Below are 18,474 nucleotides of genomic sequence, written 5' to 3' on the forward strand. Positions count from 1 at the left end.
TTTTTTCCTTTTTTTTTTTTTTTTTGAGGGTCTTACTTTGAAACCCAGATGTATTATTTTTCTCTGACATTGATCAAACTACTTTTCTTCAAAAGAATGGCAGAAGATTGAGGTCAACCTGTGTTAAGATTTAACCAGTTGAGTGTGTAGAGGGAGATGGATACAACGGATTGTGGATAATTTCAAGAGAGTGATTTTTTTTAGAATACAAATTTAAGCTGGAAGAGAAGGGAAGTAAGCTTAATAGTTGCTTGAAAATAGTGGGATTGATAAATTGAAACTAGACAAATTTGTGAGATTATTGCAAGGGTTTACTCAGGTAATCAAGATGTAAAGCTAGGCGGTCAAAAAGTGATATGCTTAAAATCATGGTTACAAGGAATGTCCCATTGATAATAGAATCTAAAGTATTGAAAGGGGATGCATTGAAAGGGGATGACTTAAGTTGTGGGAAGGAAAATATCATTAGTGGTAAGAATAGGAAAAAAAATCGGCTATTTCTTTAGAATAAATTAGAATCAATTTCTTTAATACATTTGGTATATATTGCTAAATTGTCTGCTGGATATCCTGTAGCCATTTATATCCTCCACCTGTATTGTATGGGAATATGAACAAAAGCTCTTTTAAACTTTAAATTTCAATCTATATACCATCATTTCATCCTTTGATCTATTCTACAAATTTTATCTTTATATGTTAAATCTCGAATTCATTCATGAATGTGAGACTCTGACTTTTTAGAATAGTCCAGTGTTCACAAGGATTTATTTAATCCCTAGATGCCTAGATTTAGTGAATGGTTTGCATATGAACTTACTAAAAGAATTTCCCTTCCCAGGATTCCTCTTTAAGAACAGTGTACTTTTTGACAGGGCCATTTAGAAGTAGTTTCTATATATGAAAATCAGTATGTGGAACAACAGAAAATGGGACAATAATTCTTTTTGCATTCTATGATACATTTGAGTGCAGTTCCTCTCAACATGCTGTTTCCTTGTACTGTGTGAGTGCCCAAGTTTGAGATATTGCCTAAGTCCACATATGTTAGAATCTAACAGCAGAGGGATACTTCCCACATGCCTAATCTCACATTTCCCCATTTCTCTCTCTGCCACCCAGGTGAGTTTAAATGATACAGGTTTTTCCTCTACTATTCACAGGCATGTGAATATCAGCATTCAAGCTATCTACTTTTGCTCTTAAAGCCTTGGGGAAATGAAAAGTAGCTCTTCATTATAACAGGATTCACAGATTACAAAGTAGATGTTTAAGAGTGCGTTTTTACTGTTAACATACGTACTCTCTTGCAGTTTTTGGAGGAAGTGTAAATTATCACCACCTCTGGAATGCAGTATGAGAATACTTAGTAAAATTTTTAAAATATAGATCCCTTTCCTGTCCCACCCCTCTGCCCTACTAGAGTTCGTCTATTCCTTTCATGCTACCCCTCCCTACCCCACTATGAATCAGCCTTCTTATATCAGAGAAAACATTCAGCATTTGTTTTTTGGGGATTGGCTAACTTTACTTAGCATTATCTTCTCTTTACCTGCAAATGCCATGATTTTATTCTCTTTTATTGCTGAGTAATATTCCATTGTGTATATAGGCCACATTTAGGGGTATAGGATAAAAAATGATTGTGGAATGTGATGGACATTATTATTCAAAGTACATATATAAATACATGAATTGGTGTGAATATACTTTGTATACAACCAGAGATATGAAAAATTGTGCTCTATTTGTGTAATAAGAATTGTAATGCATTCCACTGTCATATATAAATAAAAAAATAATTTAAAAAATGCAGATCTCCTTTGACTTTGCACTTCTGTTTATAGGAATTTACTATACAGATAATTTTAATAGGTGTGCAAAGACACATTAAGGAGATATATTGCAGCTTTCTTTGTAGTACCAAAAAGTGGGTAACAACCTAAATATTTATTAATAGGTTAAATCAATTATGGTATGTTCATAGAGGGAATACTAAGAGTAAGAAGAATGAAATACATCTCCTTGAAATTTTATCAAATAAAAAAAAAAGCAAGGCACACATCAGTTTATTTGGTATGCAGTTATTTGTGTATATGCAATACTTCCAGAAGGTAGCATAATGAACTTATCAGTTGTTGCCTCTAAGAAGTGAACCTGGGGATATAGATGTATTGTATATTCCTTCTACCTTTCAAGTTTATATCTATTTTCAAAATGTTAATATTTAAATCATGGTTTTGTAATATTTTATAGGCTGGAGAAATTATGGACGAGAATTTTAATATTTGAGCATTTTCTAATGTTGATTTTATAATTTAAAAAATGACTTTTATCTATTAAGTAAAACCAAACATTCAGCATTTCAAAATAAAAGTGAAATTGTAGTGACCTAAAATGATAGTGTCTTTTCAAGGCATTCAAATCATGTGGTTTTTTTTCCTTTTGTTTTTGTATCATTAGGTATTATGACTCTGTCCCCTTTTGATCAAATGAAGACTGCTTCCAATATAGGTGGATTTAATGCGACAATTAAAAACAGTCCACCTGCCATGTCTCAGTATATCACTGTAGGGTCCAATCCATTTACTGGCTTCTTCTATGCTCTAGAGGTATGAGTTTCATTACTAATCATGAGTAAGGCCACTCTTAATTTTTTCAACTTGTTTAAAAATTGGATATGGTAACATAGCTTTAGAAAGATTAAGCAGTTCACTTTAAAAAAATTTTTATTTATAGAAGGACACAATATCTTTATTTCTTTATTTTTATGTGGTGCTGAGGATCAAACCCAGTGCCTCACGTGTGCGAGGCAAGTGCTCTACTACTGAGCTACAGCCTCAGTCCCTAAGCAGTTTACATTTTTAATTTTCAGTTGAAGCTAAAATTAATCAGAACTACATTTCTTCTAAATTCTTTAGATTAACTAAAAAGGTAAAATAGAATAAATAAGGTAAAGCAAATTTCTTTGTTTCTGAAGTCCTGAGTTCTTTGACAACTCAGTTTTTAAATATTGGTGCAATAGCCAGAAGCTCAGGGTTGTTAATTATGTCAGCCCACCAGGGATTTGAATAAATGAGGAATTGTAAAAACAGAATAAATTGCTGATAGAAGTGGCAAAAATTGCTTCCTAAAATATGGGAAAATTAGGTGTTAAATTTGGCAGCTCTTATTTCTCACTTAAAAAGCAGTCCTCTCAAAATTGTCCAAATTATCTTTTTACTTTATACAAATTTATTTTAAAAAGAAAAGAGAAAAATAGGGCAAAGAGCCAGTTGTGTATAGATGGAAAATCCATAGCTCAGCTAGAATAATGTTGTCTTCGTGTCTTAATTTAACATTTACTTTAAGTTACAATTCAATGAGAGAAATCCTAAAGGTAAAATAGACTACTAGTGATTTTATTTTTGCTTCTAAAATAAAGTTTTTACTGTCTGAAAGAAGGTGAGCTACTAGTTCAGGAATTACATCTTTTCAGAGCATTCTAAATTCTTATTTAGAAGGTAGGTTTTGTTTCTTTGTAAGCTGCTGAGTTTTCTCATTTAAATGTCCTCTCTTTCAGGGAAGCACACAACCATTATTATCCCATGTTGCACTAGCAGTTGCAAGTAAACTCACTTCTGCTTTATTTAATGCTGCCAGGTAATTAAATAACAATTTTTAATTTATGTGTAACTTAGTTTTACCTTATATTTTGATTGTCTGCACTTTAGAATTCTTTTTTTTTTAATTTAATTTTTATTTTATCTTTTAGAATTCTTGAAGCTCTGGTTTTATTTTAAATTTTCTTTCTTTTCAGTGGTTGGCTTGGTTGGAAAAGTAAGCATGAAGAAGAAGCTGTCCAAAAGCAGAAGCCAAAGGTGGAGCCAGCTACCCCTTTAGCTGTAAGGCAAGTCTGCCATGCTTGTCACTTTTGGTATTTTTAGAAACGACTGTTATGGCTGGGTGTGGTGGCTTATACCTGTAATCTTAGCCACTTGGGAGTCTGAGGCAGGAGGATTTGACATGTAACTTAGTGAGACCCTGTCTCAGAATAAAAAATAGAAAGGCCTGGGGAAGTGGCTCAGTGAGTAAGCACCCTGGGTTCAATCCCTGGTACCAAAGGGGGGGAAAAAAAGAAGGAAAGAAGAAATAACTGTTATACTTATTTATGATCTTTCAGTACACTGAGTTGATTTGTTGATTTCATGAGTCTTTGGAGCTTCTGAAAATACTTAGGATGGGTTCACCTGCGGCCTCCATACACACTAGAATGTAAACTCCTTAAGAAGAGTGATTCTTGCCTATTTTGTTCACACCTTCTCCCTCTTATACAGCAGGTGCTCAAAATGTATTTGCTGAGTATGCTTTTTAACAGACATCTACAAACTTAGTTTAAGTTGTTGGAAAATAAGTTAAGTGATAGCTAAAAAGTACTTAGTGATTTTTCTTTTTTTTTTTTTTAATAAAAGCAGGAGTTCTGAGTGTTTAAGCACTGTTCAGAGTAGTGGGTTGTGCTTCTGTGTTTATTTTAATAATGCTTTAGGATGTGTTAGTGTATTTGTGAGGGTGTTTTGATTTTTTTGTTTGTATTGTTTGTTTTTGCAGGAGGTGGGGGAGCAAGATTTTTGCTTGTTTTTATTTTTAAATCATTTCTTATTACCTAATATAAAGTACCACCATAAAAGGAAATAGAACCCATCCCTTCTTTTTTAAAGAAAGCCAACTAATTAATTGTCAGTAAAATTTATTGAAGTCTATCTTCTGTGACTTTTTCATCTCATTTTAAAATACTGTGCTGTAATTTATTGACTTTCATGAATTGACTCAACAATCAAGAAATTACCCATGTGATCCTATATATCTCAGATAGATATAACAGTGTTTGAGCACTTTGTTTCAGGTACTTTGTCTGGAAGTAACTTTCCTGGTCCTTTTTCATTATCTCTCTTATTTTACTCCATAGTTCTAATAAGATTGATAATAGACCAATAGCAATTTAGTGATAACTCTTTAGAAAAAGGAAAGTTCTTGCTACAGGCAGATATATTGGTGTCAACAAAATATGCTCTAGCAAAAAAGAAAACAGATTAGGACTTTAACAAGAATTGAAAATTTTTAAAAAAAGAACTTAAAATAGACAAAAGATGTGTAGGAGCAAGCATTATAATATTTAGTTGGTTGTAAGGGTATTGTTTTCTTTGACTTGCTTCTTAATCAAGGAAGGATGAACTTTTTGGGGGTTGGGATAGGGTACTTGGGATTTAACCCAGGGTGCTGTACTGTTGAGCCACATTCCCAGCCTTTTTTTAAAAAATTATTTTGAGACAAAGTCTCAATAAGTTGCTGAGGGCCGTGCTAAGTTGCCTAGGCTGGTCTCAAATTTAGTCCTTCCTCAGCCTCCCAAAGTCTCTAGGATCATAGACGTGCACCACTGCACCCAGGAAGGAAGGATAAACTTACACTCATATTTTCTAAAAATATGAAGTTGTGGATATCTCTATAGAAAACCTACATAGGATTATATTTTTATTTTATTTCTTTTGTGTATTTTTTATTGCAAATGCCAGATGTGACTAATTAATAAAATATCTCTCAATTCAGAACTATGTTCATATTTCTTTATGTAAAAACAGATACAGTCTTTTGTTCAGTATTTTCTTATATGTTTCCAGATTGGAATGTGATTTGAGCTTTATATTTACTTTTAAATAACAGATTTGGACTTCCAGATTCTAGACGCCACGGTGAAAGTATATGTCTGTCTCCATGTAACACACTGGCAGCAGTAACAGATGATTTTGGCAGAGTTATTTTATTAGATGTAGCAAGAGGAATAGCAATACGCATGTGGAAAGGTACTTACTTTCTTACAAAAATCCAGAAAAAAACTTAATTAACTTTTCATTGCAAGAGTTGAGCAGCATTTATCGTCCTTCAGCTTTTGGTTGATAACAGCATTTAATCTGTTGTGTTTTTATTTTCTCTTTTTAATATGAAATCAGATCAGTCAATTGAGATATATTTTAAGTTTGATCACCTCATAAGTGCTTTTAATTTTTGCCTTGTGCACTTTCTTTCAGTTCTGTCATTGTCAATTTCTGAATTCAGAATTAAGTTTTTCACCCTTGCTACATTCATTTTCCTTCCCAAGACCACTCTTCAGCCAAAGGTTCTCACCACGTCATTTAGGTTTAAAAGACTAAAACTTGGCAAATCCATCTTCACTAACTTGACTTTTGTATACGTATGTTTAGGTCAGGCCACTTAATTTATCAATAACTATGTCAGTTTCATTCAGCTATTCATATGTTGATATGACATAATCAATATGATATATATATTCAGGAAGCTAGTCTCCTTTATGTAGCTTCCCCACTCAGGGTTCTTTCTGCCAGCCTCCTTCTTTGCATTCTGGAAAAGAAGAGGGAGAAGAGAAGAAGGATGCTCCTGCCAACTGAGTCAGTCTACTTTGAAAACATTCCCCCAGAATCTCTCCAATCTTTATCTATAATTCATTAGTGACGTGGTCACACCTAACTGTAAGGGATACTTAAAAATATCTTTTAACTGGGTACATTGTCAGTCTGAATAAAATGAAATTTGACTAAGGAAGAAGTGGATAATCCATTGTTTAGAGTCATCTGGAATAGTAACGTGTCTGCAAAGAACACTGGTTGGAAACCACAGTTATGGTACAATCTTGTCTATACTTAACAATGTGAGGAATAATTGATTTGAAGACATTAATATTATTTGGACTAGACTGAGGCCCACTATCACTTTCTTGCCAAAGTACTCTTGCAGTGATGGGCAGAGGCAGTCTTTACCTGCCACATGTTTCAATATCTGTAGAAATAAGTTTCATTGTTAAAAATATTTCATTTCTGTCCTGAAACATCAGAGTTGTGTTCTCAGCAAGATCTGTCTAGCCATAGAAGACGTAGACATGCCAAATGGCCCAGATCCACTATGGCGAGCTCATTGCTGGCATTGTTGCCTGTCTTTCCTCATAGCTGTTGCAGTCAGTTTTCCTTTCCATTGTGTGCTGGCCTATGAGATGGACCACCCATAATGGAAGAGAGCACTATTTGCTGCTTTCCTCTCACATTTCCCTCATATCACCTCTGTAGTCATGCTTTCCCTTTGCCTGTGTACCACCAAGATTCTTGAATAGCAGGAAATCAGTTTGATCTTTTGTTTATCTTTTAATTAGGCTTTTATTTTATTTTGAAGCCCAACCTAGTAATGTCCCTAGAATATTTTTAAATGTTTTTTTAGTTATAGATAGACACAATATTTTTATTTTGTTTATTTATTTTTATGTGGTGCTGAGGATTGAACCCAGTGCCTCACATGTGTGAGACAAGCACTCTGAATCTGAGTCACAACCCCAGCCCTCCCTAGAATATTTTTTAAAGGAGGGAATCTTTTAAAGAAAAGGAAGGAAGGAAATGGAATCCAGCAGGGTATAGTGTTGATCAGGAAGCTTCAGTGTTAGCTATAATATTTTCTTTTTAAAGAAAAAAAAGTGATCTGAAGCAAATATAGCTAGCAAAATATTAAAATTTGATAAGACTCAGTGATAGATTATTATATTTATTTTTCCTGTTTAAGATATTTCATAATAAAATTATAATGTGCTTCTATAGCTTTTTTTTTAACACCCACCCTTTCCCTCCAGTATTCCAGATGCTACTGAACCTGGATTAATTAACTAGTTTCTCTTTCCCTCTGTCTCCAAGGGTACCGAGATGCACAAATTGGATGGATTCAAATTGTAGAGGATCTCCATGAAAGAGTCCCAGAAAAGGTGGACTTTTCCCCCTTTGGAAATAATCAGGGTCCCAGTAGAGTAGCTCAGTTCCTTGTCATCTATGCACCAAGAAGGGGAATTTTAGAAGTGTGGAGCACACAGCAGGGACCTAGAGTAGGAGCTTTCAACGTGGGAAAGCACTGCAGGTAAGCTACAAGCCCTGGCATTTTGTCAACTATAAAAAGAAATATAAGAATACTTTTATTAAAGTAAAGCTTTTATTAGATTAAAGCTACTTACTAGATTACAAATTGTTTGAGAATTGTAATGTTCTTTACTTTGTTTTTTTCTGTGTCTGGTATATAATTAAATATGACATATTTAATAGCAAATATTATTGAAAATACCATGATAGGCTGCTGAGTTGAAAGTTAGCTTGATGGAGCCATTTGCCCTTTACTTACACTGTGAAGCCCAAAAGGAAAGGTTCCTTCAGATTTTCCTAGTGATGATCATAAGCAAGGTGAACATTAACACATATGGCTGACTGTATTCATTTAGTTTTATAGTACCTTTTACAAGGTATAACTGCCAGTCAAGTCCTGCTTTACTTATGTTTTTGATATCAGTATTTACTTGCCTTATTAGTGCTCCTGAATTGATGATACTGTAGAGTTCCCTAGCTATAGTAAAAGTACTTTTTGTCATTTCTCCTTTTTCTAACATTTCTGCCACATTGTTTATATGATTTCTTTAGGCTGCTGTATCCTGGCTACAAAATAATGGGTTTAAATAACGTTACCAGTCAAAGTTGGCAGCCGCAGACTTACCAAATCTGTCTCGTTGACCCTGTGTCTGGAAGTGTGAAAACGGTGAATGTTCCTTTCCATTTGGCGCTGAGGTAAGATCTGCTGAGTGTCTGCTGATTGATTTTTCTCTGTAAATTTTTACAAGTTCCTTAGCTTCTGCTTTGTTTTATAGTTAGTGTGTTTTTTCCATCATTAGACTCATATCTTTAAATAGGAAGCATGTAAAGAAAAAAGAGAGAGTGTATCAGGAATAGAAAGAAAACAATTCATATTCCGTAAGAAGTTGTTGTGTTTATTATTTTAGTGATAAGAAGAGTGAACGAGCCAAGGACATGCACTTAGTAAAGAAACTAGCAGCCTTATTGAAAACAAAATCTCCCAATCTTGGTAGGTATCCTTCAATCAAAATAATGAAGTAAACTGTTTTGTTATTTTTTTAAATTAATAAATATTCAGAATGGAGCAATCAAAATGTTTAACTGCATTGATGAGCTATCTCAACTGCTTTTCAGAATGAGGTGAGAGTGCCTGTAATCTCCTGTTCTTTTTATTGGAGATGCTCTATAAGGATGAAGTGTGCCATCTAGGAGATGTTAAAATTTATAACAATAGTGTGAGAGAACCCCAAAATTCTTTAGACTGACTATGGTACAAATGTTTTCAATGTTCATTTTCTTTCAGATAAATATTTCACTGTAATAAAAAGTGAAAATTCTACTTTGATTTTCTCATTATAGATTTGGTTGAAACAGAAATAAAGGAGTTAATTCTTGATATTAAGTACCCTGCAACCAAAAAACAAGTAAGTGTATATCACATATGAACTTTTCCTGACACAGGGTAATTGTGTATCACTCTTTTTTTATTTATTTATTGGTTGTTCAAAACATTACAATGCTCTTGACATATCATATTTCATACATTTGATTCAAGTGGGTTATGAACTCCCATTTTTACCACGTGTACAGATTGCAGAATCACATTGGTTACACATCCATGTTTATATTAAGAAAATCTTTATTTTCCGGTTTCCTTCCAAATATGACAGGATAAAGTCTTCATGTTTTTATTCATGTTTATCACTTCTTATAAGTTTATGTGGACATTTCTGTGGTCTCTCTCTTTTATAAAAATGTAAGTATTTCCATACCCTTGAATGCATGGATCTTATGTAGCCACATATTCATACATAATATGCTTGGATTAAAGACAAATAGTAAAATAAGCACACGTGTCTGATCCACTGTAGGAAATAGAATTTTACCAGGAATTCTAAAGAGCCCCATGCGCCTCTCCTCAATCCCATCCCCTTAATTCCTAAGGTAACTGCTATTCAGAATTTTGTGTTTCTCTTTTGCTCTTTTTAGTTGCATCATTTCTTTATGACTTCTTTGAAACCTCTTGGTGCATTTTCTCTTTAAACTATAGAAATGGAGGCATGCTCTGTCTTCTCTGTCTTGTTTTTCTTTGAATGTTGTTTTTGTGAGTCATCATATGATGCATGGAACTGTAGATATAGTGATTGTTGATTTGTTTCTATACCATATGAATTCCACTCTGTGACTCTTAAGTTATTTATTCCCTCTTTCCAGTGAACATTTAGGCTGTTCCCAGTTTTTTACTATCACAAACAATAATGCCATGCTTATCCTTGTATATGTTTCTTGGTGGACACATACAGGAGTTTATACCTGAGATTGGAATTGCTGGGTTATGAGCTTTCTCAGCTGTACTAGATGATAAAAAATTGTTTCTCAAAATAGCTGTACTAATTCATAATTTCATTTATACAGTGGGAGAGTCCCTGTGCTCCACAGCCTCATGATATTATCTCGGTCATGTTGCCTTTTGCTAGGCTGGTGGTTGTAATATGGTTACTGATTGTAACATTTACTCCCACTCCTCCTCATAAACCCCTCATAATTGAGCTCATGTACTGACTTTATAATTTCTTGTGTGACACTTAAATCCCCACAAGTAACCCTGAATTCTTCCTCTTTTTTTTTTTTTTGGTCTAGAGATTGAACTCATGGACACTTTACCATTGAGCTATGGTAACCTTTTAATTTTTTGGTATGGGAGATTGAACTCAGGGGCACTTAACCACTGAGCCACTCCCCAGCCATTTTATGTATTTTATTTAGAGATAGTGTCTCATTAAGTTGCTTAGGACCTTGCTAAGTTGCCAAGGTTGGCCGCAAACTTGCTATCCTCCTGCCTTAGCGTCTTGAGTCGCCAGGATTATATGGAGGTACTTCTGCATCCAGCTCTCCTTGACTTTTAATTAGAGCCATATAGTTCATCTTTAGACTACATTTTCTACTTACGTTATAAGTTTCCCAGCTTTTTCCTCTTTATACTTTTTTAAAGTGCCTTCAAATAGGAACCTTACTAAATATTTCCTTTTTATAATTCACAGCATTTCAGATAATGCTACTGTGAAAATATAAGAAAAAAATCAGTGTGTTTTCCTATTCTCTTAGATAGTTACTTGATACTTCTTCCACTAATCAGACTTTTCCAAATCCCATAATATGGGAATTTCCCCCCACTCTGACCAATGTGAACTCTAATTCAGTTCACTCTGTCTGCCTAGAAAGAAAGTCAGATCTCACAGGTTGAGGGCTCAGTCCCACAGGACTTCCTGCCACTTTAGACACTGGTCACACATAGTAGATGTCTTTAGACTATCACTTATACTTCTGACTGTGACTGCTCCTCAGGTTCAATTAATTTGCTAGAGCAGCTCATAGATCTCAGGAAAACCTTTTCCTTATTTTTATCCATGTATATTAAAGGATATTACAAAAGATACAGATTAACAATCAGATGGAAGAGATGCATAAGGCATAGCATATGGAAAGGGTGTAACCCCTGTCACTCAGAAAATTACATGGGTTTTAAAAGCTTTATGCCAGGGACTCTGGGTAGAGACTAATATGTGTATTTCTTATTTTACAGCTATCTACTAGAAGAGTTTAATGAATAGTGATTTTTGTTGTGGTCATTTTTAAAAGCACTTTTTACTGTATCTTGTAATCCCAGTTTCCATTCCATTGACTGTTAATTGGCTTTCATTTTTCTTGGGGCAAATTTCAATTATTAAAGATGACACAGTATGATGACAAGGAGGATGTCTACAAAGGCAGTTTAGGGAACCATGGAGAGGGTCATAACCCCAACAAATCTTCCTACTTTGATGCCATCATTCTTATCTTACATCATGGAAAAACAGAATTAGGGAACTTCAGCATAGTGCTGGTTATCCTCTTGGTTGTTTGGTTTGTTCTTTGGGGTATATATATATATGTGTGTGTGTGTGTGTGTGTGTGTGTGTATGTTTTAAAACTGTACTCCTACATCATGTATGAAGCTGTGGGTTTTATTATAAATGCTGGAAAACCCAATAGCAAAAGTTGTCTTATTTTCTTATGACATTTGAGGGAGAGAAGAATTCAGTTTTGATTTTGGGAGACTGACTACAGTAAGCAGGGAGAAAGCAAGCCAGATTCTCACATGTGCACTTGTAAGCAGAACAGAGACAGATTACATTTTTCCTGGTTCTTGCCTCTTTCAGTCACTTTCTTTCTGTTCTTCAGGTAATTAATTGTCCCATCATAGGCCTAACAATATTGTGAGCCACCCCATTTCTCTTTCACAAACATGAAAGTTATTGTGTTATAATGTGGTATTTGTCTCATGCTACATTCTTCGTCCACTTTTTAAATTAGTATCATCAATTTAAATTAATGAACATATTAAATTGATGTAAACGATATGAACTTTTAACTTCTGTGTGTAACCCATCAATGTTTCTGATGGTTGCTACATTAGGCATGAGATATTTTGGAACTGGGGAAAGAAGACTCAAGTATATTAGAGGGTTGGTGACTTAATAAACAAATTATATATTGTGAGAGATGAGCAGAGGGTGGATACTATATCCATCTAGCTTGGCCTTTAGATTCACCTGTACATATGCAGTAGTTAAGCTATAACTAAATTGTCAGCTTTTATTATCGGCATGACAGTAACCTCTTTTTATTTATGCCTGTATAGTAGAGGCTTGCTCAGACTCTTCTTGTTGATGAATGGCTTTGTCTCTGTTTCTGTTTGTCTTGGCCATTCTGTTGATCAGCACTTGCCTTCTGGTTGTTTTATTCTCACCCTGAACTTTTTTGTCATTATACCATATGAGACATGATATGAAGTTGATTACATGTTATTTATGATGTGCCTTTAATTCTTTTTCTAAAAAAATATTTTTAATTGTAGATGGGCACAATACCTTTATTTTATTTAGTTACTTTTATTGGTGCCAAGGATTGAACCCAGTGCCTCACCACATGCTAGGCAGGTGCTCCACTACTGAGCTTACAACCCCAACCCTCACCTTTAATTCTTAAGTATGTTTACTACAGCAACTTAAATATGAAGCTTCCCTTGGAAATTTGGGATAGTGAAAATTTAGGTGCATAAATATAAATATAAAACTTTAAAAAATGTCTTATAATTATTAGAATTGTTCAATATCTTTCTTCTAGGCCTTGGAAAACATTTTGGCAAGTGAACGTTTACCATTTTCCTGCCTTAGAAACATCACTCAGACTTTAATGGACACATTAAAAAATCAAGGTAATAGAGTTTATATTCATTGGAGATTGTTTACACTTCAAATTTTATCACTCTCATTATAGGGCAAATGATACTATCATGTTATTTAATGTAGAAATAATACACATGAAAAATAAGGAAACTTCTTTTTTTATTCCACATCTCTAAAGTATACAGTTGATCTTCATGTGATTTTGTTCTTTCTCTCTCTCTGTTTCTTCACAGTTTTGGGGATCAAACCTAGGGCCTTGTGCCTGCTAGGCAAGCACTTTTATCAACTGAGCTATACCTCCAGCCCTTTTCTGTTTCTTATTGGTGGGGGTGGGGGGAAAATATATATATAATGTAGTAGTAGTAGTACCAGGAATTGAATTGAACCCAGGGCGCTTAACCACTGAGCCACATCCCCAGCCCATTTTTATATTTTATTTAGAGATGAGTCTTAGGAGTTACTAAGTGCCTCGCTAAATTGCTGAGGCTGGCTTTGAACTCACAATCCTCCTGCCTCAGCCTTCAAGCCACTGGGATTACAGGCATGCGCTTCTGTGCTGGCTGAAAACATTTTCTATATGAATCTCACTATTGTGAGAAAAGATACCAATATAAAATGTTGAGACATGATTATTCTTAGAGTTGTAGTAAGCTAGCAAAATTCAACTTATCCTGAATTCCTAACATTAGTTAAATTGTAGTGTGCATCTATTTGATTTTTTGCTAGCCATGATAATTATATGAATATAGTTTTATGTTTATACTTTTCTTTAATTATGTATAAAGCCAACCAATGGTAACTTAATAAACAAATTATAGTATATTTTTCAGGATTTTATTTAGTTACTTTTATTTACTATTAACTTTTTCCCAACACATATATAAAGCTGACTTTCAGTAAACAGTAAACTCCTTAGTGTGCAGAACTGGTTAGAATATTTGTTTTTAAAAAGCATACTGGGAGCCGGGTGCAGTGGTATACGCTGTAATCTCAGCAACTCTGAAGGCTGAGGCAGGAAAATTGCCAGTTCAAACCCAGCCTCAGCAACTTAGTGAGGCCCTGAGGAACTCGGTGAGACCCTGTCTCTAATAAATGGCTGGGGATGTGGCTCACTGGTTAAGCGCCCCTGGGTTCAATCCGTGGTACCAAAAAAAAAAAAAAAAGTATACTGGGAAGTTGAATTCAGCCTTTCTCCCCTACTGTAAGATGCTGTTGCTAATGGTCCGTATTCATAATAGCCCTTCATTAAAGTGCTATTTTACCTGCTTTAAAAAAAAAAAAAAAGGAAATAAAAATCACAATATATGACAACAGAACGCCCCCCATCCCTCAAGGTTTTAACAAAATATCAAAATTTATTAAATGAAACATTATCTTGCACTGGGCTGGGAATAAGCCAAACATCATTTTTGGGAGTTCTGTACGATCATCACAGTTTCAAGTTCAACCCATAAGTGAGGTTCCTAAAATTTTCCAGTGTTTTGTTTGCTGAGTTTTATTGTTATCAATAAGAACCTGGATGGTTTTCTATGCTATTACATCCTAAATGAGATTTCTTGGGGCTTTTCATTGTCTGTCTTTTCAAAGAACAAATATTTGTTTTATATTACATATAAATATGTAAAATCTCATTCAGAAATGTATTTAGAAAGTATTTCCTCAGCATTAATCTTGAACAAAATAAAACCTAATGGGGGGGGTGTGTTAAATGGAATTCAAGGAGAATGTGTGTGCTTAAATGGAATTTTAATTTCAATCTATTTGTGAGCCTTTCTTGAGGAAAAATTTGTCACAGTTCATAGTTTCTAGTTGAATTTTATTATCTTTGACCATCATAATAATAAGAGTCAAGCAACTTTGTAATTTAATTTCTTCAGTATGTGAGCATAGCAGGGCATAGTAGTTATGGGGTGAAGGAAACCATTTTCAAAGGATTTCCAGATTATTTTTTCTGCCCCTCCCCCCATTTCTTTTCCTTCCTACTATTAGAGCATTTCATTTCATTTAGAAAGTTATACATTTTACCATAATGGAAAAATTACCTTTGCTTTCAAAATCTGTTATTGTTTGATCACTCCAATAATTAATACAACAGAACATTGAATGTTTTTCCTTCTGCCTTTTAGAACTTGAGTCTGTTGATGAAGGATTGCTACAATTTTGTGCCAGTAAACTGAAATTACTACATCTTTATGAGTCTGTCAGTCAGTTGAATTCCGTTGATTTTCATTCAGATACACCAGTCTCTGATAATGTGAGTAATCCAAAATTTTAGTATTATACAAAATAGTCTCTTTGATATATGTTTAATTCTCAAAATTATAAAGTAGTAGAAAAATCAAGTTTTTTTTAGAAGTTAAATTTTCTTTACCATGCCCCTACTGACTTTCTATGCCTAGCTGCTAAAATTATACTACTCATATGAGAATATGAAATTTTATTATTAATTGATGTTTATTACTCTAGACTTATTTGGTTTTTCTCAACACAGTTTTTAAAGTTGACTTCTTATAAATAAAACAACTTCTAGAAAAGATTTCCAGTGAAAATATTTTAAGTTTGCTGATATTATAAAACTATAATTTCTTATTATGAAAAAAATAATTCTGTGATATAGAAGAGATCAGTTTTTCTTAGCAAACAATTAAGCTGGCTCTTTTGTGTACTACATAATGAAATACATTCTTAAAATTCTACCTTATATCAATAGTATTTAAAACAGTTACAGTAAATGTTGTATTATTCTATAAAACAAATTTGAGACAGCCCCTTGAAATATTTATTGTAGTATAGTATTATTTCTGAGGAATGTGTACAAAATTCTTGTTTTTTATGCAGAGAAATAAAGTTAATCCTAATAGAAAATAGAGAAAAATAGTGTCTTACGAGAAAATAACTATAACATTAGGCAGGTGCCCAACCTTGGGACCTCGTGTCCTCTACTTACCTGAGTAAGTTGAAATGATTTTTGTGATTTGTCAGAGTTATTGATGATGCATTTTTAAAATTGTCTGGCTAGGAGGATGTCACTCAGTAGTAAAGTACTTGCCTACCATATGCAAGGTTCTGGGTTTGATCCTTAGTCCTGGGGGAAAAATATCTGGCATATTTGAAAATTCAGTGAGGTTTTATGTAGAAATCTTTTATTTTAAATATACATACACACAAATAAAATTTTTATAAATAGAAAAATGAGGGAAGATTTTTTTATGGAAAAAAACCACACATTCTAATATTGTTTTTAATTTGGGGAATTTTAGATGGATTTTATATAGCAGTTTAATAATACTGTGTTCATGATGATATTCTGTAATTGATGTTAAAAATGGGAAAACCAGATTTTTTAAAATATTTATTTGTTTTTTAGTTGTAGTTGCACACAATACCTTTATTTATATGTGGTGCTGAGGATCGAACTCAGGGCCTCGCACACGCCAGGCAAGTGCACTACCACTGAGCCACAACCCCAGCCCCAGCAAATCAGTTTTTTTAGGTTCTTCAATGCCTGAATCCAAAACTCTTTTGCAGGAATTGACCAAATATTTATTTTTTTAAAGTTGTTACCTAAAAAACAAAAAGTTGGGGCTGGGGTTGTAGCTCAGTTGGTAGAGCACTTGCCTAACAAGTGTGGGGCACTGGGTTTGATCCTCAGCATAACATAAAATAAAATAAAGGTATTGTGTCCATCTACTATAAAAATATACTTAACAACTTAATGTCATTAATAATCATCTACAGAATTAATTTCCACTTGATAGCTCAATATGTAGCCCCTTACAGAATTCATTTTCACTTGATTGATACATCCATATAGTGTGCAGAGATAAAAGAATCACAAAAATCTTGAAAATCAGTTGGCAAATTATTCTTTGTTATTTTAAAAGCACTTTTAAAGAATTAAAACTGTATTTTGCTATAGAATTGTTTGGATGCTTTTAAAAGATACTGCCAGTTTCTAGGCCAAAGGACTAATTTTATACATGCAAAACTAAAATTCATATTTGAATTTTTATTTTTTGCTGTTTGTGGGGTTTAATACATGTAACTCAATGTGCTGTGTTGTGTTTAATAGCATTTTACAGCTTGCTGTTTGTCTTTAAAAACAATAGCTAAAAGTAATGGATTAAATGTATTTAAGAAAGTGGCTTTACTTACGTAGCATGGAGGAAACTTTGCTGCAGCAAAGTTTGTGTGTATACTTTTCGAAAAATGATAGTAGTATGAAGAGATGTTTCTGCATCTATGGTGTATCAAAGTAGTTAAAATGCTGGTGGGTAATATCTGTGGTTTTTAAATCTTTATGTCCCTGAGAGCCACACAGAGGACTTATGTGTAAATACAGTGAGAATTGTTTCCCATTTTTCTTTAATAATATGTATGTTGTTTAGTATATAAGCATTTAATTTTAAATAGTTCTTTAGTTTTTTTCAGAATGATAAGAGTGTCAGTTGATATCTTTTGAATTTTTTTCTGATTATACGATGATACCTGTTTATTGAAATCCTAACATTTTAAAGAATATTGAGGACTCTCAAACCTGAAATGGTAGTTTTAGTAGTATTATGTAGACTTTCAAGATTATTTTGTTTAAATAACCATTCATGAAATGTAATTTGAGTGTAAAGTTTAAGCAGAGTCCATTATAGCTGTCACATTAATAAAAATGTCATCTTTTTCTTACAGCCTTGAAAATCATTTCAGATAATAGGATTTGACACACATGGCATATTTAGAGAGACATGGTGTATTCAGAATTTTTTTTTTTTTTTTTTAAGGATTTGGCTATATTACTAAGGCTTGATGAAAAAGAACTACTTAAGCTCCAGGCATTATTAGAGAAATATAAACAAGAGAACACCAGAACTACTGTCCGGTTTTCTGACGATAAGGATGGTGTGTTGCCTATAAAGACGTTTCTGGAATATTTAGAATATGAAAAAGATGTGCTCAACATAAAGAAGATAAGTGAAGAAGAATATGTGGCTTTAGGTAGGCAAAATAATACACTGCTCTTTATATTTTTATTACCGCCCTTTTCTAGAAGAAAGCCAGGTAGGAGCATATAGCATCTTGTAGATTGATCCATTTAATTTTAGGACAAAGTCAAAGAACTAAATTGATACTTTTTGGTCAAGAAAAGATACTCTGGATACACCTTACATGTATTCTGTTATGTAAGGTGTATATTAAAGAGACAGTGTTAAACATATAATGATTTGCTTTCTACTTTAATAAATTAGGCATATTAAACTGCTGATTTTTCTTCTGTCATGCTGTTTTGCTCCTCTGGAATTCTAGATTGCATCTTGGGATAATTGTTAGTC

At 33.5% G+C, this 18,474-nt stretch overlaps 1 protein-coding gene across 2 annotated transcripts in view; it reads left to right on the forward strand.

The window, feature by feature from the left end:
- Positions 1 to 18,474, forward strand: part of Rab3gap2 (RAB3 GTPase activating non-catalytic protein subunit 2) — an 80,115-nt gene that overhangs the window by 37,826 nt on the left and 23,815 nt on the right. For both annotated transcript variants that reach the window (XM_015483627.2, XM_048809341.1), the window contains exons 9-19: positions 2,464 to 2,612; positions 3,563 to 3,642; positions 3,800 to 3,889; positions 5,698 to 5,837; positions 7,725 to 7,941; positions 8,493 to 8,636; positions 8,849 to 8,931; positions 9,282 to 9,346; positions 13,089 to 13,179; positions 15,277 to 15,404; positions 17,926 to 18,139. In XM_015483627.2, the coding sequence (XP_015339113.1) occupies positions 2,464 to 2,612; positions 3,563 to 3,642; positions 3,800 to 3,889; positions 5,698 to 5,837; positions 7,725 to 7,941; positions 8,493 to 8,636; positions 8,849 to 8,931; positions 9,282 to 9,346; positions 13,089 to 13,179; positions 15,277 to 15,404; positions 17,926 to 18,139 (1,401 nt within the window). The remainder of the gene's footprint in view (positions 1 to 2,463; positions 2,613 to 3,562; positions 3,643 to 3,799; positions 3,890 to 5,697; positions 5,838 to 7,724; positions 7,942 to 8,492; positions 8,637 to 8,848; positions 8,932 to 9,281; positions 9,347 to 13,088; positions 13,180 to 15,276; positions 15,405 to 17,925; positions 18,140 to 18,474) is intronic.

The sequence above is a fragment of the Marmota marmota genome, unplaced genomic scaffold, assembly GCF_001458135.2.
Source record: "Marmota marmota marmota unplaced genomic scaffold, marMar, whole genome shotgun sequence".
Lineage (NCBI taxonomy): Eukaryota > Metazoa > Chordata > Mammalia > Rodentia > Sciuridae > Marmota > Marmota marmota.